We start from the raw sequence: 24,752 nt of genomic DNA on the forward strand, positions 1-24,752 counted from the left end.
TTTAAAAAAAATTTTAAATAATCGAAAAAAATTTTTTTACAAAAAAATAAAAACAAACAACTGGAAAAAAAATTAAATTTTGTTTACCTAAAAATATTTAAAATTTTGAAGTATAATTTGGTGAAGGGTATATAAGATTCAGCACAGCCGAATATAGCACTCTTACTTGTTTTATTTATCAAAATTTCAAATTTAGGCCACATGTTCTAAAATCTCAAAGCTGGGATCAGAAAATCGAAAGCAGTTTTCTAAACCCTGAAGTGTTCCCTGTTTATCCCCAAAATATTTTTCCAGTGCGAAATGAAATGAACCTTATAGGCTATTTTTAGGAATTGCGGGATTTCGTTTGACCTTTTAACAAGTTTTTTTGCACTATGTTATTTAAAATGACAAACTTAAAAAAAGTTGACAATTTCATTGAATTTTGTTAATTAATAAAGATTTAAACATATTACATTTTCATACATTTTCTAAAACTAAAATTTGTATTAAAATTTTAATAGGATTGCAAATATTAGAAACAATGTGATCCAAATTAATTCCGAACTAATTTTTATGCTTAGATAAGTTAATTGTTTGTCTTACAAAAAAAAAATATCTCAATTATATTCAAAAATATGCTACTTTAAAACTCAGTCCTCCAAAAAATTTTGATTCTGCCCCACTATGCAGTATAAGGAAGACTTGAACATTGAAAGAAAACCTGGCTCAGGAAGAAAAAATGGTCTAACAGATATTGGTAAAGCAAAATCAGTCGATCAACTCTTTCAAAGAACACCAAACACTTCCTTCTGAAAAGCCACCAAAGCTAGTGCTGGGTTGAAGTCGTGTAAAGTTCAGAAAGATCCAGATCGCAGTGCGTTAAAGAACTTAGAAGCAAAAGAAAGATCTAAAAAATTAGGGTAAAATTTTATAAAAAAAATACTACTGTTGTACGATGGTTGATGAATCATATGTATTGGCAGACTTTTCACAGCTTCCGGGACAAGATTTTCATGTGGCTGATGGACCAAATAATGTTGAAGAACAATACCGGACAAAAAAGCAAACAAGGCAGTTGTGGAAAAAGAAGAGAATAATTGCGACATCAGGCACGATAACACAGTAATGTATATTACGGAGTGTCCATAAAAGCAACTATAAAATCTTGAATGGGAGGATTTGCGGAAAATCTGAATTTATATTTTTGAGATTTTTTATATTGAACGGTTCTGGTTCACTTTTTATCTAATAAGACATTAATCAAATTATGTTACGAAAAATCTTCTTTAATTTAAATAAATTTTCAATAATTTCTCTTTTAAATTTTTAAAATTTTTGTTATAATTTCTTTCACAAAAAATTACTTCATGGTTAAAACTTACTATTTATATTAAACTCAAAAATATCTACATTAAAATTTTTATATTTATGCATTACTTTACTTTACCTCCACAACCTTTGTTTAACTGGCTGCCTTTATTTTTCACTTTCTCCAAAAACCGTTTTCATTTTTCTGCTTACAAGACAAGCTCAATGTGTAACTAACTTTTTTTCTATTTTTATTAAAACATCTCTATCTTTAAACAACATACACAATAGACATTTAACATGTTACAAAAAAAAGTTTTGCAAAAAAAGCTATGAAGCAAAAACATGAAATATCATTGAATTTAACAAGACTAACAAATATTTTTCGAGAAAACAAAATAGAGAAAAATATTGTCTAAATGTTGTTGTTAACAATCTACAAGAGCCACCAATAAAAATAACAGAAAAAAATATAATCATAAATAGAAAATTTTAAATAAAACTTATTGATAAATCAAAAACTAAAATGCAAAAAATTGGAAATAAGTGTTCACAACAGTTGACTGTAAAAAGCCTTAGGTAAAGTAGGCATAGAAATATTTTAAATCAAAAACTATTAGATACATTCAAACAAAACCAAACAAATCTAATAAAAAGGCAGGGAATTAAAAGTAGAGTTTGTTTATTCAAATAATTTTTTGGAATAAAATTTAGTGAAATTTGGTCTTCTTTTTATGGTCAAAAGCTAACTTTATAGTGTGATGAATAATGCGTGTTTTTGCTGATGTTTATAATGCCCAAATCAAGCTGGAATAATATTTTTAATCTATTTTCGAATGTCCATCCATCCGTCTATCCATTTAAACCTTGTAATCAAACTACCTGTCGCAATTTTTAATACAATTTAATCAAATTTGACATGTTTTTATTCTAAAGGACAAATTCTATACAACGATAGATATAATGCGTGCAAGCTGATGTTTTTAACATCCAAATGGATTCATAATCATATCAGTCACTCTAAGTATGTCCGGCCGTTTGTCTGTCTGTCCATTTAAACCATGTACAAACATTACAATTCACAATTTTGAATATGATTAAAATAAAGACAAACTCTATATTATATGGAATAGTATGCATTGATGTTAAAGCTTTTGAAGCACAAATTATTCCAAAACCACATCTTGAGCCGACTTAGGAATGTCCGTACATCTGTCTGTCCATGTAAAAATTTCACTCAAATTTAACATCACAATTCTGAGTATAATTCATTTAAATTTGAAGTCTTTTCCACCTCAAGGACAAAGTCAATAGTGGGATGGATATTGTACGTTTAAGATGATATTTATAACGCGCAAATCGATAGAGATTATATTTCTGAATTGATTTAACGATGTCCGCCCTTCCGTCTGTCTATGTAAACTATGTATTTAAATTAAAGTTCGCAAATTTTTAAAATGAGGAAAGTCTATGACTTTTTGATGAAATCTTCATTAAATTTTAAAGGTATTCAATGCGGATTATTCCGCGAGCATCCCAAAAATGGTCGCCATGACTTTATTGGGTGCAAAACCGACCTTGGCGGCGATTCACTCTGAGAAACCCACTGTTTTGACTGTGGTTTGGTCTCTGGTTTGTTGTGGTTGATCCACGGTTAGTAAATGGTGCAAAAAATCTTCTATATTGCTCTTGAACAATGCCAAACACTCTTGCGAAATTATCACACGATTGCGGTTGCAGTCGATTGTGAGCGGCATCCATCTTGAGGAAAGCTTTCTCATACCCAATCGATCATTCAAAATTAAAACGAATGAGTCATGTGAGATGCCTATGGCTTCCACAATTTCAATCTCCAATCGGCCAACACCAAATCGTGAATTTTTTTTAATTGTTTCGGGTGTAGAGACCGCAACGGTGCGTCTAGAATATTTGGCACCTTCCGTGCTTGAAATTAATAGTGCAGAATTCCTATATTATTTATCGAGCTTAGCCTTGTTTTGAGTTTTTTTTCGCCCCATATGCTTAATGATCAAATTAAAATTTTTCCATATTCTGCTCAAGTCACGCGGTAGTCTGCTATCAATGGCTGTCAAACACAAACTAAATGACGCATCTTGTTGAAATTTTGACAGGAGTCAACTAACAGATGCCGGATTATCAGGAGCAGTGTTGGTTCCTTCGACATAGACAGACGGCCATGTAAAGATTGTAATCAAACTACAGAAAGCATTGATGTAGATAATTCGATGAATTTAAGTAAATGTGACTTTTTCGATATTTAGACAAATCCTAGTGAAAATTATTGAAATCTCAATTAATTCCTTTAAAATTCTGTCTAAATCTCTAGCAGCTACGCACACTTAAACAAATAACTAACAAGCTGTGTTTTAAATACACACTTTCTTTCTCGTTGATACTTTAACTTAAAACAACAAATCCCATCATTTTCCAACCAGCAAATGCGTGTTTATGTTTTTTTTTAGGATATTATGACGTAAAATTGCCCAAATAAAGCTAAAGCCAAAAATTTCCTCCTAAAGTAGTCAACAGCATTAACAACAAAAACAATAACACGAAAACCCTCCCAATCCTCCCCCTCTTAATATCGCAAAGAAAAACCTAAACATAAACATTCATAAAATTGCTTTGAATTTTTTTGGGGAATTATGGTTATTATTTGCTCTCTTTTTATTGTTTCTCTTAAAGAGTTCAAAAATCTCTCGTTTTCTGGCCATTCGGCTTGTAACGAAAAGTGAAGTCATGCGTTCGATGAACTTCCAAAACATGTTACGAAAAACAACAAAAAAAGACAAAAATAAAAAGGAAAACAAATCTTTCCTTTTTATTATTTTTTTTTTGTTTAGTTGTAGTTGTTGTAACAGCAACAAGTTGTGTAAGTAAAAGCCACTAACATTGAATTTACCTTCAAATAATTTTTTTGGTTCATTGTATTCTCCCCTCTGTATATGTTGTTGTAATTGTTGTTTTGGCGAAATTTTGTTAAGAACAGGCATGGAAAATTCAGTACTATTATAAACATTTCTTATTTTCTGAATGAGAGATTCAGTACATTAATTGGGAAAAATAATGCTGCCAAATTATCCTAAACTATTCACTGTCTCAATTCATTCATTATTGAGGTTAAAGTTCGTGTGGTTACTTGAAGCCTCATACATTTCGTTGATTGTGGTATATTCTGAAGCTTCTGAAGTTCAGAAGTTCATCTGGATACAAAAGATAATATTTAATTATGCCTTGTTAATGTATAACGGAAAGGATAAAGTGCAATCCCCAATTCACTGGTTCTTTCTGCATATGTAGATCACTTGCAATTTGAAGCTGTCATATTGGTTTTTTTCCGATCATTTAATGATATTAGTTAGTTGATGTTTCCTTCTTCTTGTAGTTCTTAGTGGCTCCAAAATGTATTGCTCAAATTAAATTAATTCGAAGCTCTGGTTATTTGATATCGTTTGGCATACGCTCTTTGTACCACAAATAAATAAAATATAATTTCTATTATCCAATGTATGGAGCAGACGAAACCTTGGAAATTATTATTGCCTGTTTCACTAAATGCGAAAGAACATTTTCTTTCATATTTTATATTGAAAACAAAAAAAAAACTATTTAAATTGAACTTGTTGTTTTCAATAATGATTTACACATTTTTGAGTTTTTGAAAAATTTACAATATGATTTAAAAAAATATATATTTAAATTTATGAATTTTTAAAAAAGAATTATTGGGTGTATGATTTAAATATGTGATTTTTTAAAAGTTTTAGCTTTTATTTTGAAACACTTGTACAATATAAATTTAATGAAAGTATTGGCCATTGTTAGCTATGACCTTTTCCGATCTTTCAGGCAACATATGGAGTCCGTGCCAAAAGAACTTTTGAGGCCATGAACGCATCAAGCCAACATCAGGTTCTCTGTTTCAAACAGAAGCATTCCCTAAAGAGAGCGATGTGCATCAATCGAATAAAGAAGTAGTTGTACGGGGCAAGGTCTGGACAATAAATCGGGTGTGGCAAAACTTCCCAAATACTTCACACAAAATAGTTCTTAATAGGTCATGATAGAAGATTACAGTTTCAAGTCTAGCCGAATATTTTGGGCGTTTTTCGGTCAATGCTTACTTCAAAAGAATCCGTTGTGTTCGGTACAAGTTCCCTGTGATGGTCTGGCCAGATTTGAGCAGCTCATAATATATAGAACCTTTTGGTATCAGCAAATACAGAGCATTTCCTTAGCGCAATGGATATTTAGCTTTGGTGTCGATTCAGCTGTTTGGCTATGCTTCACATAAGATCTATTACGCTTCTTATCGTAATGGATCAATTTGTCATTACAAGTAATGATTCGGTGCAAGAACGATCTTTTATAGCGTTCAAAAATTATTTCGGACATTCTAAATCATCTTTCAAGGTATCTCGGCATCAATTCTTATGGTTCCCAATTTCCCTGTGATTCCCAATGATTTTGCAAGCTCTTGTTGAGTTTGAAAACAATCTTCATGGAGTATTGCCTTAAATTTTTGGTCTTCAAACTTTTATGGCTGGCCTGGGCGATCTTAGTCTTCCGTTTCAAAATCATCACTTCTGTACCGTACAAACCATTTCTCGCACGTTGAAAGAGATGAAACACATTCATCATAATCATCGGCGAACAACAGTGAAGTAGTAAAGCAAAACTTAAAGAAGTAAAGCAAAACTTCCAGCATAAGACGCTTTGCTTTTTTGGCACAAAATTTTACGTTTTCGAAGCAAAAAAATAAACTTGGGAATTTTAAAATTCAAAATTACATATAAGTCACTAAAAACAAATACAGCTTTCATAAGATATGTCATCTTTTGTAATATGCCATTGAAATCTTATTTATTGGTTAAGATACATATATAGCTATTAGGGGATTCAATTAATCGGGTTTCTGGTTTAATCGTTAAAATCGAGCAAATAATTAATCGAGGTTTAGATTTATTCGGTTAATAATCGGTTAATTTAAAATTATTCGATTAACCGAATAATTTCTATTTTCATTTTAAATTGAAAATACAACAACGAATTTTGTGTACAAAAACATAAAAAACAGCAAATCGCCTATTTGCTGCAACAACGTAATAACTTAAAATCCGTGTTTTATGAACTGTTCTATAATCTTTCATATAGTTTCATCAGTTTTCAAAAAAGTCAATTATTTTTTGTGTGAGAGTGTTTTTTTTTGTTGTAAACATCCAATTAAAATTCATGTTTTCTCGTATATTTGATAAGTAAAAATTTGGGTTTAATACAGATTAGAAAGATATTAACATCTACTATTTATATTTCTGAAATCACACGATTTGTATAATTTAAACGATTTTTTTCTTTAGATTTAATAAAACTTTTCTTGGAAAAAAACTCTCTCGCTGATTGTATATGTTGGGGAATGTTCTATGAGTCAGGGGACGACATGGTAATAGACGAAACTGAAGACATTACTGAAACGAGACTGTTATCAGAAATTAACGAAACTATTAATATATTCAAAACCAAAGAAAATCCAAAAAAACTCAAATGGTGTGATGGAGGATTTTGTATGCTTCAAAAAAACTAAAAAGATTTATTAAAACTAAAAAATATAGTTTAGAAGAAAAGCATTTAAATTATATTATTTTTTAAAAAGATTGTTCTCTCACTTGTGTATATATTTATTTATTTATTCCTTTGTTGAATTGTTAAGTTTTGTTTGTTTTTCATGATTTTGTTCTCTTTATTAACAAAATGCTTATATAAGTACACAAAATTCGTGTTTTTCTTTTCAATTTATAATTAAAATAAAAATTATTCAGTTAACGAATAATCTAAAATTATTAATCGATTATTAATCGATTAAACCTAAACCACGATTAATTATTTGCTCTATTAACAGATTGAACCAGAAACCCGATTAATTGAATACCCTACCATACAGTTCAGATTGCATTCATATATTCACAAGAGTTGTTCAGCTTTATAGTAGCTACAGCTTTGTTAAAAATTGTTAGTGAAAAATAAGGGATCCCTTCCTGTCCCTCTTCCCATAGTTCTTTTCAAAAAAAGGACATAAAAAATCAATTTTTTACCGAAATATGTAAAAAAAAATTGTTGGACTCTTGGCTATATTATTGCCATATATAGTTAATCGGTTATCACCAAGTCTGAATTAGCTTTTGGCCAAAAACTGAACACCTTTTTTTTGAGGACCTACTGATTTTCAGAATCTTTGGAGGCTTATAAAAAATAATTGGTCACCGTTGATAATACAATCGAATCTATACTGTTCAGTTTGTGTGTTTTTTTGTTGCACAGTGTAATTGAAAAGGATTTTTTGTTTTGTTTGTTTAGTTTAATCACATCTGTCCATTCCTGGTTGGGCTTGTTGTTTACACAATTTCTTTTACTGTTGTTATTGTTGTTGTTGCATTTAACTGTCTCTCCTGCTCTCGGTTGGTTGGTACGAATGACCATCGTAACCATTTGTAATGTTAGAGAGTGAGTAGAGTGAGTGGTGCAACAAAACAAAAAAATATGCGTTGGATTATGAATGCGTTTTTGCTTTCTTGTTGTTATTGTGGTTGTTGTTATTATTATTATTGTATATGATTCCTGTTCAAATGTTGTAATAAACAGTACAATCTATAATTTAAGTTGTTGTTGTTATTGTTGTTGCTATTGTAGATGTACGTTGTAATGTCGATTTGTTATTATTACTGCTATTGTTGTTGTTAGTTTGGTGTTGTGGTTGTTGCTGTTGTTAGTTGTGATGATGGATGAACGTAAAAATTCGTGTTCAAACACTTTACTTTATATTCCTTGTACAAAATTGTTTATCTTGAAAACGTTGTTGTTGCTGTTTACTGGCAACGAAAGCCTTTTGCTTCATTGTGTTAAGCTGTGTGCAATTGAAAGTGGGGAGTGTTGTAATCATCATCATATCAATATGATGTTGTAGTAGTTTTTTCTCCGTTTATTTTTTGTTGGTCACTTAGAAAATGTTTCCTTTAACCATTTTTTGTGTTAGAAAGAAAAAAATGCATTAGGGTCGTCTTAGGGTATTTGCTGTGGTAAAAACATTTCTTTTATTTTTTGTTGTTTTGTTTTTCCTAAAAGGTAATAATGCGTTTAACATGTTTTTATGTAAAAATATTTTTTTCTTTTTCAATTTTTTTCTTTGTTTGAGTTTGTAGAAAAAATGTTAAAATATGTTTAGAGATTGAAAGCTTTTTGTTTTGTGAGTGTGTGTGTGTGTGTAAGTGTTTTTCCTTCCTTGCTTTCTTACAGCAAAAACCATGAAGAGAAAAACTAATCTAACAAACAAGAAAACATGATTAGATACACGATTATATGGTACATAACTACGATTAACAACAACTAAGTAAGAAAGCCAACAAATGAATGGTTGTTGATTTTTCTTACTTTTTAAAAATTTTTTTGTTGTTCAGTTTTCTAAATTATTTTAATGGAAAAAGAGCAGATGTTTTTTTTTCTTCTGCTTTACTGCTTGTAATATTGATTGAAGGCTGTTTTGGTTTAAAAGAGATATTTTTAAAAATTTAAATAGGAAATTGTTAATTTGTTAAAATATTAAAAAAAGCATTTAGAAATTTTGGTAAATTTTTAAGGAAATAAAGAAAAACATTGTAGATATTTTGGAAAAAATGTTTAATTTTAAAAACGTTTTCTTAATAAGTTGAATGTAGAAAATACCAATAAAATTTACAAATTTTATTTTAAAAAATGATGATGTGTTAAAAAATATGATTAATTTTTTTTGCTTTAAACCCGCCTTTAATTGATTGAAAAACACTTTTATAGTAAAATGCATTAATTTCTTTTAACTAAACAAGCATAAAACAGGCTGCCGGAAATTGCTGTAGCATTAGAAATGCCCTGCCTCTAATAACTAAACTAAACAATATTCTCAACTAATTTCTTTAAAACTATTTATCTGACCAATAATAAAAGCCACATCATTAATTGTTTACATTCAGCTTTAAAACACATTTTGCCTGCATTATGACAGGAAGAGTTTGTTCTTGAAAACTGAGAAATACAAAAAACATTTTTCAATATTAAACAGCCAACACGTCAAGTATTATCACAAACGGTTTTGTTTGATAAGAAAACGCCAAAAGAAACATTTCTGAAAGGCCGTCCTCACAAAAGGCGCTGGATGCTAAAGCCTTGCACAGACACTTACATTTACTGTATTTCCAACAAATACTGTAGCCATTACAGTATAAAGGAGGAGTAATAATTGCTGCAACATGCTGCATTTCCACTGTGTTTGGCTGCATCTAAAAAAGCCCACGTTAAAAACCGTCTTTAATTTTTTTTCTTTAAGTAATACATATAAAAAAGGTGTTAATCATTAATAAAATGTGCTTTATATACAACAAAAATGTTTTTTAATTATTAATGATGTCAGTTTGCTGCAAAGCAGCCAAAATGGTGTGGACTCATATATTGTGCTGTAGCTTATATTGTAGACAAGTGTTAATGTTCTAAAACACTTTTATAAGATAAGCCAAAGAGGTTTTTTCAGCCTAACAAGCTTAGCTTTCTTTTGGTTTTGCAGTTATATCACCAGCAGGAAATTATTTCAAATATTTATTTAACTGTTGTTCCTCAAATGGTTTTTGGTATGGTTGGTTAAATTTCTATTGTTAATAGTTGGGGTATGAAAATTTTAATTTGTCAAATCTAATCATTTTAATTTAAAACTATTGTATAACATCAAAAACATTTAAAATTCAATCAATTAAAATTGTTAAGGTTTTTTTTTGGGCAAAATAGCTTGGAAAGGGAAGGTATGCTAGCATAACATTAGCGATTCGAATGACTTCTATAGTTACTGACTTTATTACTAACAGATAAATCTTTATTTACTCAAAATTTAGCTTAAATGACATATCTTTATTGAGTCCCATTTAAACTTGAAACGAAGATCTTAATTTAGTCTAAGTTTATCTTCAATCAAAGTCCTTTATTTAATCCCTAATTGGCTTCAATGATTAAATAAGCTTAGCGTCAATCGTAGATCTATATTTAGAGTCATTTAAGCATCAATCATAGATATTTATTTAATACCAGATTAGCTTCAATCGTAGATCTTTGTTTTGGCTCATCTTAGCATCAATAATACAGGTCAAAAGCAAAAAAGGCTTGAATAACCACTATATAGATTTGATGAATCATGGCTAAGTAAGTACAAATATGGTCCAATTTTTAAATTCTATGCTTAAAAATTTTTAAATAAAATTGTAAAATTTTTTTAGACGTTTCTCCACATAATTAATGATAACTCAAAAATGGTTTGTCCGAAATTATTAAAATCAACTTCGACAAATTAAGATTTACATATTGTTACGTTTTAACCATTTCAAAACGTTGGTTTATTTCCTTTAAATAAACCGGATACTTTTTATTGCAAATAAAAGCCGTTTAGACGACTGGACTATCAATTCGAGGGTTGCGTGTTCGATTCCTGCCAGAGACTCTGGGTGTTTCTGCACATAAGCAAAACGCTTCGCAGTTTGTGTTTGTTTTTAAAACAAAAAAAAAATTATAACAATTCTTTATTTATTTAAAATGTTCAACAACAGAATTAAATAGTCACTCAGTGTTTTTTTATAACGTTATAAATTCGCAGAAATACAGACACACTTTATAATGTACACGAATTCACTTGAAAATACAGCACACTTTAAGGCACTCAGTTGATGTTTATTCTCTGGTAAACTGAACTCACGACTGCAAGCATGGCCACTATTTATACACAAGCCATCTCTGGTGAACTTTCTACAATGTTCTTTAACTGTCAAAGCTCGTATATTCGAATTCGCAGCAAAAATTCAGCGTTGCCATACCTACGATCAATAATCAACTCAAAGCTTTTATTCAATGTTAATAATGCCCACCTATATGTTACAGTTTGAGAGGCACTGCTTTGAAATAGCATTATGCAACTTTAAATCAGCCATTAGAATCGTTATATTTGAATTCAAGTACAATTTCGTAACAATATCCTTGTAGCCGTTTATATATTTCTTTGTTTGTTTTAAAAAATCATGAAAAATCGAAAACAGCAGAAATTGTTCAGATTTATTTTGATTTATCGCAAAGCCACATATAATGCGAATAAAATAAGATATTGACCATAAAAATCTATGGATTTTTATTAGAATTTATTCACATTTAAATGAATTCGCACATTTTACAAGCGTTGATCTTAGATCTTTAATTAGTCTTAGTTCAGCTTCAATCGTAGATCAGTAGTTCCGATCTGATACCTTTCTTTAGAATTAGTTTAGTTTCAATCGTAGATCTTTATTTGCCATAGTTTACCTTCAATCTTTATTTTGTGGTAATTTAGTTTCAATCGTTGATCTTTATTTTCTCCCAGTTTATATCCAATCGTTAATCTTTATTTACCCCAGTTTATATCCAATCGTAGATCTTTGTTTAGTCCCAGTTTATCTTTAATCGTAGATCTTTATTTAGTCCTAGTTTAGCTTCAATCGTTGAACTTTATTTAGTTACAGTTTAGCTTTAATTATAGATCTTTATTTAGTCTCGCTTAAGCTTGAATGGTAGATCCTTATTTAGTCTTAGTTTAGCTTCAATCGTAGATCTTCATTTAGTCCTAGTTTAGCTTCAATCGTAGTTCTTCATTTAGTCTTAGTTTAGCTTCAATCGTATAGCTTTATTTAAACTTAGTTTGGCTTAAATCGCAGATCTTCATTTAGTCTTACTTTGGCTTCAAGCTTAGGTCTTTATTTAGTCCTAGTTTAGCTCCAATACTAGATCATTATTTAGTCTTAGTTTAGGTTCAATCGCAGATATTTATTTAGTCTTTGTTTGACTTCAATCGTAGATCTTTATTTAGTCTTAGTTTAGCTCCAATACTAGATCTTTATTTAGTCTTAGTTTAGCTTCAATCCCAGATCTTTATTTAGTCTTAGTTTGACTTCAATCATAGATCTTTATTTTGTCTTAGTTTAGCTTTAATCGCAGATCTTTATTTAAACTTAGTTTTGCTTTAATCGTAGATCTATGTTTAGTCCCAGTTTAGCTTTAATCGTAGATCTTTATTTAGTCCCATTTAAGCTTTAATCGTAGATCATTATTTAGTCCCAGTTTAGCTTTAATCGTAGATCTTCATTTAGTCGCAGCTTAACTTTAATCGTAGATCTTTATTTATTCGCAGTTTAGTTTTAATCGTAGATCTTTGTTTAGTCGAAGTCTAACTTTAACCGTAGACCCTTATATAGTCCCAGTTTAGCTTTAATCGTAGATCTTTATTTAGTCGAAGTCCAACTTTAATCGTAGACCCTTATATAGTCCCAGTTTAGCTTTAATCGTAGATCTTTGTTTAGTCCCAGTTTAACCTGAGATCTTCATTAAGTTCAGCTTGAAGTTCAGTTGTCACAACGAATATGTTTTCTATATCTGGCCGCTATAGTCAATTGATCGATCATCATTATCTAATGAGAAAAAAATGTTTAGTTATGAGCTGTCTACATTAGGGTGGCACTTAATAAAAAAAAGTTGGATTTTGGCCATTCTCACCCCCCAGTTTGGTGAACATTAGTAAAAAAATCATCCCGAAAAAAATTTTAGATAAATCGGTTGGGGTTAAGACATGCCGCAAGCCCTCTGAGATGCATTTATAAGAAGAAAAAATGCATTTTTTCAGTTTTTGTAAAAATTTTGCCATTAAAAAATTACTTTTGCTATTTAATTTAAAAGAATTGAATTGCTGTTTTAGTAAATACTAGGCTTTGTGTTATATTTTTGTTAAGTTTCATCAAAATCGGCCCAAAAATAAATAACATTTCTATATCTTTAAATTAGAAATTCCAAATATTGAGAAATTTGACTTTTGACCTTCACGATTTAAGGTTTAACGTTTTCCAATTTCAGTAAAACTTTCAGAGTAAATTTAGAATTATCTCGACTATAATATCCTGAATAGGTTTTACTTAAAATTCATAACAGTAAGGAAATACAGCTCATTTGCCAAAAAATGACGAGTAATTGGTTTTTCTCGAAAATTTCCAAATTTAAATCGCAGGTACGGAAAAACTATAAGACATATTTTCATAATTTTTTCACATTTTTATTCCCTATTATATTCTCAATAAATCCCAATGAGATGATCAAAAAATTCTGAAATCAGTTTAACAAAATTTTTTAAAATTTGAAAATGGAATTTTGAAACTGCCGTTAAAAAAATTTTATTTTTTTTTGGTCATAACTAAGAATAGGTTAACGGTATCCTACGAAGACAAAAACTCATATACCAGTAAATATGGATATATTTTAAGTAAAAATTAGATTTTATTTTAATATTTATCAAAACATGTTAATTTTGTTCCTACATTTCTTGTTCTATTTGTCTGAGACACATTAATGGCCTGGCGAATTTTTAATAACTTTAACATTTTTTGACCAATTTCTGTATTTTATGTCTCATTAGAACGACAATTAACATTTCAATTTCAATTCTTTTAAATTAAATTGCAAAAGTAATTTTTAAATGGCAAAATTTTTACAAAAACTGAAAAAAATGCATTTTTTCCCCTTTTCAAATTTTTGTTTTCTATTATGAGCTGAACGAAACTGATTCGATTGAAGCTAGAATTGGCCGAAAAACTCCCAGGCAAGTTTGCAGACACGAAACCGTAATATTCCATCATGACAACTCTAAGCCACATGATTGTCTTACAATTTGGTACATACAATTTTTTGTACTGAACCAATTTTGTTGACTTTCAATACCCAGCTACTTAGGTCAATTGCAAACATTATGAGTAAAAATCATTTAATTAGCTTAGGTATTTTCTACACGAGCCTGTTTTACACACACTCGGACGAATCTGATTTCATGAGAAACTGCCTTTAATATGTATATATTTGCATAAAAATTATCACTCTGTAAAAATTGTTTATATATTCACTTGAGGTATTTCCTTATATGTTAAATCATTTTCATATTTCTTTTAAAACCTTTTAGCCTAAGGCTACTTCCCCTTGACAGTTAAACAAATAAAATAAAATAAAATAAAACCACCAACAATTGTTTAATTGTCAAATCTTTCTTTTGTGAATTTTTTGCTTTATTTGGTTGTTGCTGTTTTTGTTTGTTATTTTTTCTTTTGGTTTTCAGTTAAACCCCACTCAAATCAAATGAAATCAAATGAAATGATTTTGGGCTAATTACCCTTTTGTGGTAACCTAAGATCATGATGCATTTACAGCAACAACAGCAACCATTTAAAGCATTCAAGCAGTTAAGCATCACTCTTTAAACAAAAACAACAGCATACAATACTAACTAACAGCATTTACCAAAAAAAAGAGAAGGAAAAAAAACCAGCAGGAGTTTAAAGACTTTCATTAAACTTAAACGTTTTAAACCTTTAACACACATAAAGTTTTATTTTATTTTTTCTACTACGTCTTCAGCAACATGTTGTTGTTGTTGTTATTTTAACTTCTTATTTTAATTTAAATTTGTTGCTGTTTGTTGTTGGTTGGTTGGTTGGTTTTCTTCGTTTTGTTTATTTGAAAATGTGCAAAAATTTTATCTTCGTCACCAGCCAACACAAGAGCAGCAGAGCAGCACTTCAACCAACCACCACGATACCCGGTGATACCAACAAAACACTCACTTTTTGTTAGGTACGTGTGTGTGTGTGTATCTATGTATAACTCAGTTGGCCACATTATCTGTCAACAACATTTAAATTGCTGTCTTTTTTCTTTTGCAGTTTTGTTTGTTGGTTCAAAATTTAAAATCATTTTTTTTTTTTTTAAATTTTAAAAAAACTTTTGTTGAAAATGTTTGTATTTTTTTTAATTTTAAACGGTCGCCCACTATTTGTTGTTGTTTGGGTTTTTTTATTTATTCTTTTATTTACTTATTTTAGTTGTTTGTTTGTTGTTGCTGGCTAAATTGGCCAAATGAGTTCAAATGAGAAATGTTTAAAACAAAAACTGAGCTGTGAGGAGGACATTTGTTACGGATTTTTTTCGGTTTTGTCTTCTGGTTTTGAGTTTTTTTGAACAGATATTTTAATTTGAAATTTCTTGACAGCTTTTAAATGTTTTATACCCTTTTAGTTGGCATAATGATTTTCGTTACAGCAAAAGGTTGTAAATTTCCTAAATACTTGACTTTGACCGACAAAATTAGCAGTTATTGAAAATAGGTGGAGATTTTTTGGGTTTGTAATATTGTAGTTAAGCAGAACTTTCTAAAGAAATTGCTGATGTTTTACAAGTACTTAATTAGGTTTAATTTCATATGAAAAATCTGGCATACAAAAAAACGGTTTCCAAGTGAACGGAAATTGCTGTATATCTGCTAAATCACAGCATTGATTGAAAGTAAGTATATGAGAAATTGATTGAAAACTGACTTTGTATTTACTCTGTTTAAATAATAAATTAAATACACGGTGTCATAGTAGATCACATTAAATGCAAAAATGGTTTTAAAACTTGTTACATCTTCAATTCAAATCGGATTTCAATTTATTTTGGATCCTTGTGAAATCCACTTCGACATTCTTCTCTACATTTGTATGTGTAAATCAAGCTCATATTCTAAATATCCATACGAAATAATTGATTTTAACTTATAATGTTTGTCATTGACCTAAACAGTTTGTGATTGAAAAACAACAAAATTGGTTCAATAGAAAAAATATTATAAATCAAGATGTTAGACCTGTTGTAAAACTCAACAAGAGCTTGCAAAATAATTTGAAGCAACTCAATCAACAATTTAAAAACGTTTGCGATCAGTAGGATTCATCTAAAAGCTGAGAAATTGGAGCCGAGAGATCTTGAACTCTATAAATGAAAATGATTTTTGCACCGCATCATTACTTGCGATGAAAACCGGATCTATTACATTAACACGAAGCGTAAGAGATCGTATATAAAGCCAAACAAACCAGCCGAATCGACACCAAAGTCAAATATCCATTGCGCTAATGCAATGTTCTATATTTGGTGGAACCTGTCCATTATGAGCTGCTGAAATCTGACCAGATCATCACAGAAAACCTGTACCGAATGCAACTAATCGTTTGAAATGAGCATTGGCCGAAAAAGGCCCAGAATATGCGGCCAAACTCGAAACTGTAATATTCCATAATGTCAACGCTCGGCCACATGTTGCAATATCTGTTAAAATCTATTTAGAAAGAAGTGGATGGGATGTTTTGCCTCACGCGATTTATTGTCCAGACCTTACCCCATCCAACTGCTATTTGTTGCGGTTGAAGCGGAACGTTCACTTTGGAGAAGAGTATCCGATATTGGCTTGATTCGTTCTTGGCCTCAAAAGATGATCAGTTCTTTTGGCTCAGAATCCATATGTTGAAGAAAGATTGGAAACCATGCCCAATACATTGAATAAATTTATATTGTACAAATGTTTCAAAATAAAAGCTAAAAATTTGAAATACTCAGTACACTCAGGTCTCGTTTTATGCGATAGATGCGTTCCAAAAAAAATCGCATAAATTGAATTCGCATAAAACGATACTATAGCTTCATATAAAAACTAATGATTCGTTCCAAAATTCTGAAAAACCGCATAAATTCAAATTTTAATTAAAAAACCAAAGCAAAATCGCATAAAAAAATCAACAAAAATATAATTATTTCATTTATTTAAACAGTAAAAACAAAAACCCTTTAAAAAAAATAAACAAAAATATAATATTAATTCATTAATTATAGAAAAAACAGAAAATGATCCAAGAATTAAGCAAAAACATTTTTATGCAAATTCTGTAAATATGTATGATCAATCTGAATGACTGAATAATTGTCGGCATCGCTTAGGAATTGGTTCAACGTCACTTTCATCACTAGATGATATAATCATATTGTCATCATATTGTAAAATATCATTTTCATCAGTAGAACTTAAAAAAAAACATCTAAAATTTTAAAATCTATTAAAATTCCAAAAAAATCGTTAATTTAAAAACCGCATAAATTTGAATCCGCATAAAAAAAATCCGCACAAAACGAGACCTGAGTGTATTTTTAAGTTATACTCCCAATAAATATCTACAATTGATGTTCAACTGGGACTTAATAAAGATCTACGATTGAAGTTGAACTAAGACTAAACAAATATCTACAATTGAAGCTAACCTGGGACAAAATAAATATCTTCGATTGAATCTAAACTAAGTTTAAACTAAAGATGTGCGATTGAAGCTAAGCAAATACTAATAAAGATTTGCGATTATAGCTAAACTAAGCTTAAACTAATGATCTAAGATTAAAGCTAAACTATGTTTAATTTAGATCTGCGATTGAATCTAAAGAAAGACTAAATAATGATCTTCAATTGAAGCTAAACTAAAATAAAGATATGCGATTAAAGCTAAACTAAGACTAAATAAAGATCTTCGATTGAAGCTAAACTAAGTTTAAACAAAAGATCTGCGATTAAAGTTAAACTAAGACTAATAAAGATTTGCGATTATAGCTAAGCTAAGCTTAAATTAATGATCTAAGATTATAGCTAAACTATGTTTAAACTAAAGATCTGCGATTGAAGCTAAAGAGAGACTAACAATGATTTGCGATTATAGCTAAACTAAGCTTAAACTAATGATCTAAGATTACAGCTAAATTATGTTTAAATTAAAGATCTGCGATTGAAGCTAAAGAAATACTAAATAATGATCTTCAATTGAAGCTAAATTAAGACTAAATAAAGACCTGCGATCAAAGCTGAATTAAGACTAAATTAAGATCTATAATTGAAGCTAAACTAAGACAAAATAAAGATCTTCGATTGAATCTAAACTAAGACTAAATAAAGATCTTCGATTGAAGCTAAACTAAGTTTAAACAAAAGATCTGCGATTGAAGCTAAACTAAGCTTAAACTAATGATCCAAGATTAAAGCTAAACTATGTTTAAACTAAGCTTTTGAAGCTAAAGAAAGACTAAATAATGATCATCAATTGAAGCTAAACAAAGACTAAATAAAGATCTGCGTCTGAAGCTAAGCTAAGTTTAAACTACAGATCTTCGATTAAAGATAAATAAATATCTGCGACCAAAGCTAAACTAAGAACAAATAAAGATCTAAGACTGAAGCTAAACTAAGTTTAAACTAAATATCTACGATTAAAGTTAAACTAAGACTAAATAAAAATTTACAAGTGATGCTAAACTAAAACTAAATAATGATCTATGATTAAAGCGAAACTAGATATATACAATATAAATATTTACGTTTGTAGCAAAACCAGATTTACGATTGACAACAAACTGAGACTAAATAAAGATCTATGATTGAAGCTAACTTAAGACTAAATAAATATCTATGAATGAGGCTAAACTGAGACTAAATAAATATCTCCGATTAAAGCTAAACTGGGACTAAATAAAGATCTACGATTAAAGTTAAACTAGGAATATTAAAGCTAAATAGGGACTAAATAAAGATCTGCGATTAAAGCTAAACTAAGACTAAATAAAGATCTAGGATTGAAACTAAACTGGCTATAAATAAAGATCTACGATTGAATCTGAACGATCGATAATAAAAATAATAATTTTTTCTTCAAGTTTCATACATTAAAAATCACTTTGTATGATATAAAAAAAAACCTAAAAATCTTTAATTCTCAAACAAAAAATGTAATCTTACTTTAGCCCCCTCCTCAATAACTTGAAAAGGTTACTTACATTTGAGCAGTTGTTTCCTTTTTGTTCACTTCAAATTGTTTTCAATTGATGTTTAATGCCACCATCAATGTAATCGATGATGGAGTATATTGTTGCAACATTATGATACATCTTTTGACACATGTTTGTTGTAAGTTGTTTTTGTTGTTGTTGTTGCTGAGTATGTTTTGTGTAAAATGTTACATGTCAATCATTATGAATATGATCAATATGTTGGCTTGAGTGGAGTATTTTGATGGATGATAAATCATCAAAGTCATGACTATAAAAAAATAATAGTCGGTGGGGATGAGAAAATTTATAAACAGACTTACAGGTAAGAGTAAAAGAATAAAAGAAAATAATAAAAGAGATTAGCAGGGAATTATGGTAAAGAAATATAAATACTTATAAGATATATATACGATTCTAAAGACGGTTTCAAAATTTAATTACTTTACCTACTAATGATTTCTCAACTTAAAAGAAAAGAATTCCAAAATGCTTACTTTCAACAGCCCAAAAGTTTCAATATTTTCCATTTAACATTCTATATTTAGATCATTCTTCAACTCTTAAACTTCAATGCTATGTAATCAAAATAAATTACATAAATTTATTATTTATTTTTTTTTATTTTTATCTTGCAAACCAAACTAAAAATAAAAAATAAGAATTATCATACTAAAACATTTGTTAAGCATTCAAATTACAGTCTGTTACTTCGGCTGTATGTTGTTTCTTGGTTTACGGATTTGTTGTTGGTGTGTGCACAATTATTTAGCCTGTTAAATATTTTGACAACTTCATTTGTAATCAGAAATAAAACATAAAAAAAATTAAGCTGCCATTCGTTTCAGTTTTATATTTATTTATATAAAAAAATAAATCGCAACCAACCCCTGCTTTGTGTGTGTTTGGAATTTTAAATGAAAATGTAAGTAAGTTTTGCAAATGCTAAACAACAAACCAAGAAAATTACATACAAATGATGATGAAGACAAAAAAAAAATAAACAAAATCGCACAGAATTAAGCAGGCAATTTATATCAAGTAAACTTGAGCATGAAAAAAAAAATCAAACCAAACTAAGTAACAAAATAATTACAATTTTAAACATACAAGATTTGAAAACTGGCAATCATATGCTCAGTTTTTGTTTCTTTTTGCATTCTTAACAAATTAACAATGACAGCTGCTGCAGCAGCAGGAAAGGCAGACTAAGCTAAGGGGAAGGGTTAGTTAGAAGCCGCAGGGAGAATCCATGTCTAAACGGACATAACATGGATTGGTTATCAACGATTTCAATGATAGGATTTCATGAATATATATATATATATATATTTTAAACTATGCAATGTATAAATTTAACTTTGATTTAATGTCAATCTGTGATTAAAGCTAAACTGGGACTTATTAAAGAACTACGATTGATGTTTATCTGGGACTAAATAAAGATCTAATATTAAAAGTAAAGGGGGACTAAATAAAGATTTAAGTTAAACTGGGACTAAATAAAGATTTAAGCTAAACTAAGTTAATACAGATCTATGATTAAAGCTAAACTGGGTCTAAAAAAATCTACAATTAAAGCTAAACTGGGACTAAATAAAGATTTACGATTTAAGCTAAACTGGGACTAAAGAAAGATCTACGATTAAAGCTAAACTGTGACTAAATAAACATCTACGATTAAAGCTAAACTGGAACTAAATAAAGATTTACGTTTTAAGCTAAACAGGGACTAAATAAAGATATATGATTAAAGCTAAACGGGAACTAATTAAAGATCTACGATTAAATCTAAACTGTGATTAACTAAAGATCTACTATTTAAGCTAAAAGGGACTAAATAAAGATTTACGATTTAAGCTAAACTGGGACTAAATAAAGATCTAAGATTAAAGGTAAACAGGGACTAAATAAAGATTTACGATTTAAGCTAAACAGGGACTAAATAAAGATCTAAGATTAAATCTAAACAGGGACTAAAAAAAATCTACGATTTAAGCTAAACTGGGACTAAATAAAGATTTGCAATTAAAGCTTAACTGGGACAGAAACTAAACTGGGATTAATAAAGATTTTTGAATCAAGCAAAACTGGAACAGAATAAAGATCTAAGATTAAAGCTAAAGTGGGACTAAAAGATTAAAGCTAAACTGGGACTAAATAAAGATCTAAGATTAAAGCTAAAGTGGGATTAAATAAAGATATATGATTAAAGCTATACTGGGACTAAATAAAGATCTACGACTGAAGTGTAACTCGGAGTAAATAAAGATCTTCGATTGAAGCTGAACTGGGGCTAAATAATGATTAGTATTTAGTCAAAAAGCAAATGATCTGATGAATAATCTGAATATTTAATATCTGTGGTAAATGTTATTGTAATCGGAGTTTAGGAATGTATTCTCATATATAAGAAAGTTTTGAAATATTTTCATTAAGAAAACTCAGTATTAGCTTTCAATATTAAGAGGTTTTGTTAATTATTGTATTTTTTAGCTTTTATTTTGAACCATTTGTATAATATAAATTTATTCCAAGTATTGGTCACTGTAAGCTATGGCCTTTTCCCCTTTTTCTGGCAACATATTGATTCTGTGCCAAAATAACTTATCATCTTCTGAGGCCAAGAACGAATCAAAAAAATATCGGATAATCTGTTCCAAAGTGAAGCGTACGCCAGAGACAACTTTCTGTTTCGATCGAAAGAAATAGTAGTCGGACGGGGCAAGGTCAAAACTTCCCAACCACTTCCTTCTAAAAAGGTTTTTTACAGGTATTGCAATATTTGGCCGAGTGTTGTCATGATGGAATATTACAGTTTCGTGTCTTGCCGCATATTGTGGGCATTTTTAGGCCAATGCTCGATTCAAACGAATCATCTGTGTTCCGCACAGATTCCCTGTGATGGTTTGGCCAGATTTCAGAAGCTCATAATAGATAAGACCGTTTTTGGTGTCGATTCGGCTGGTTGGGGCTTCACATACGATCTCTTGCGCTTTGGGTTATCGTAATGGGACCATTTTTCATCCTAAGTAATGATTCGGTGCAAAAATGATTTTCCTTTATAGCGGTCAAGCATAATTTCGGATATTAAATGTCGTATTCAGGATTTCTTGGATTCAATTCGTATGGTACCCAATTTCACTGCTTTCGGACGAATCCTGCTGCTCGCAAATATTTTGAAATTGCTGCTAGAGTAGCTCACAATGATTTTGCGAGCTCTTGTTGAGTTTCACAATAATCTTAATGGAGTAATATCTTCAATTCGTGGTCTTCAACATGCTTTGGAGCGATCTATGTCTTCCGTGTCAAATTCACCACTTTAGAATCAAACAAACTATCTCTTGCAGGTTGAAATAGATGGAACACTTTCACCATAAGCTTTGGTGAGCAATAAGGGTGCTTCAGCGGCAATTTTTTTCAAATTAAAGAAATAAAGCAAAACTTCCTGCACATGACGCTTTGTTGGTACAAAATTCGTAATTTTCGAAGCAAAAAAACTTTATTGTTTAGACTTTATTGAACATTATCAATATCTAAGGAATAAATGACAGATAAAGACAAACCGCGTTCTAAAGATACGCTATCTGTTGGAAATCCCGCATTTTTAATATGTATCTTCAAAACAAACTGCTTCATAATCTGCTATTAGTAATAATTAGTTTTTATCAAAAATATGATTCAAGATTTTTCTTTATTCAAAATCTTAATTATTTAACTAATAAAGGCCTTTATTTACATTTGAAATACTAATAATAGGTTTTAGGAAAACTTATAGAAAAAAGTTTTAATTTAACAAAAAATTAATTATAAAAATCTTACAATTACAACATAATTGAAAATGTTAATTCATGTTAAAAAATTATAGATTAATTTTGATTAATAATTTGTAAATAACTTTATTAAAATAACCCCTTGTTATAAAAACATACAATATAAAAAAAAAAACATTTTATAGATTCTAATCATAAACAAGAAAAAATTGTTAAATAATTTTTTTATTTTTCTTACAAAAAAAAAACATTTGTAGGCCAACATGTATTTACTATATACAACATATATTTTTTTTAATAAAGAATTTTAATTGAAAAATATAATAATAAACTAAAATTGCTAATACGTGGTCAGCCAAAAAATAAAAAAAAAATTGCAAATCAACTCAAGATCTTGGTTGTTTAGTTTCTTTTTTTTTAGACTCAACTGACATTTAACCAAATTTTTTTTGTATAAAACTTAAACTAAACTACAAAAGTTTGTTTATAAAAATGTTAAACAAACATTCAATTACGTTGGAAAATTATTTTGAAAAGTCAAAATGTTAATTAAATTCTTTTCTTTTATAATGGTTTTTTACTTTTTTATTTATATTTGTGTTAAATTTCTAATAATTTTTGTTTATATTTTATTAAATGCTGTTATTTTTTTCATTTACTTTTAGGTGTCAGCCAATGACCCAGATTGTGGCGTTAATGCCATGGTTAATTACACCATGGGTTCAGCGGGTTCAAAGTATTTTAGCGAATTTAATGTTCGCTCGGCTACTGGAGAAATCTGCATAGCTGGCGATTTGGACTTTGAAAAGAAACAAGTGTATGAGTTTCCCGTTATAGCCACGGATAGAGGTGAGTACAGAAACAATGTTAATGGCAAAAATAATAATAACAATTAAAGTAATTAAACGATGTTAGAAAAATAAAAATAAAATACTTTTAATTTTATGTTTAGTTTCAAAAAAGTTTAAAATAGCCAAATCTGATATCAGTTGTAGATGTCTAAAAGCTTTCCGTAAAAACATAGAACAGGCTTCAGTTATTTTCAGGTATTTTGTTAAGAACCCAGTGAATTACACAAGGCAACAAAATCGAAAAAATTCTAAAGGATTTTTAAACTCTACACAATTTTGTGGAAACGAGCGAATTCACTAAATTGTGAATAAATGCAAAAACAATTCATCGATTTTTATGAACGATACGTCATTTTGTTCGCATAACATGTGGCTTTGCTATAGAGCCATAAATCTGAACAATTTCAGCTGTTTTCGATTTTTCATGATTTTTTTATAATAAAAAAAATTTTATTTTCATGTAAAAAATATATTTTTTCTTTAATTTTTTATTATAACTCCGAAACTACTGAGCTGATTGAAACGCAAGATATATGTAAAAATTTGTATATAGTATGGGGAAAATGTTTTCAAAATACAATCAATCGAAAGAAGAACATTAACTACTCAATTTTTTGTATATCAAACAAAAAACTAAAATTTGGTGAAAATGAGCGAATTCACTAAATTCTGAATAAATGCGAAAAAAATGTAATCGATTTTAGTGAAGGATATCTAATTTTATTCTTCCAATATGTGGCTTTGCGATAAAGCAATAAATCTAAACAATTTTTGCTTTTTTTGATTTTTCTTGATTTTTTAAAACAAAAATACTTTCCATTTTCACGTAAAAAATATATTTATTACTTCAATTTGTTATTATAACTCCGAAACTACTGAGCCGATTGAAACATAATATATACGTAAAAATTTACACATAGCATGGGGAAAATGTTTTCAAAATTCAATCAATCGAAAGAAGAATATTAACTACTCAATTTTATGTATTTCAAACAAAAAACTAAAATTTTGTGAAACTGAGCGAATTCACTAAATTCTGAATAAATGCGAAAAGTATCAATAGATATTTATCATCGATATCTCA

The 24,752-nt window shown here is 29.2% G+C and overlaps 1 protein-coding gene across 1 annotated transcript in view; it reads left to right on the forward strand.

Moving 5' to 3' along the window:
- Positions 1 to 24,752, forward strand: part of ds (dachsous cadherin-related 1) — a 315,159-nt gene that overhangs the window by 217,951 nt on the left and 72,456 nt on the right. Inside the window, exon 2 of the mRNA XM_065502404.1 lies at positions 23,483 to 23,666. Within this exon, the coding sequence (XP_065358476.1) occupies positions 23,483 to 23,666 (184 nt within the window). The remainder of the gene's footprint in view (positions 1 to 23,482; positions 23,667 to 24,752) is intronic.

The sequence above is a fragment of the Calliphora vicina genome, chromosome 2 (genome assembly GCF_958450345.1).
Source record: "Calliphora vicina chromosome 2, idCalVici1.1, whole genome shotgun sequence".
NCBI lineage: Eukaryota > Metazoa > Arthropoda > Insecta > Diptera > Calliphoridae > Calliphora > Calliphora vicina.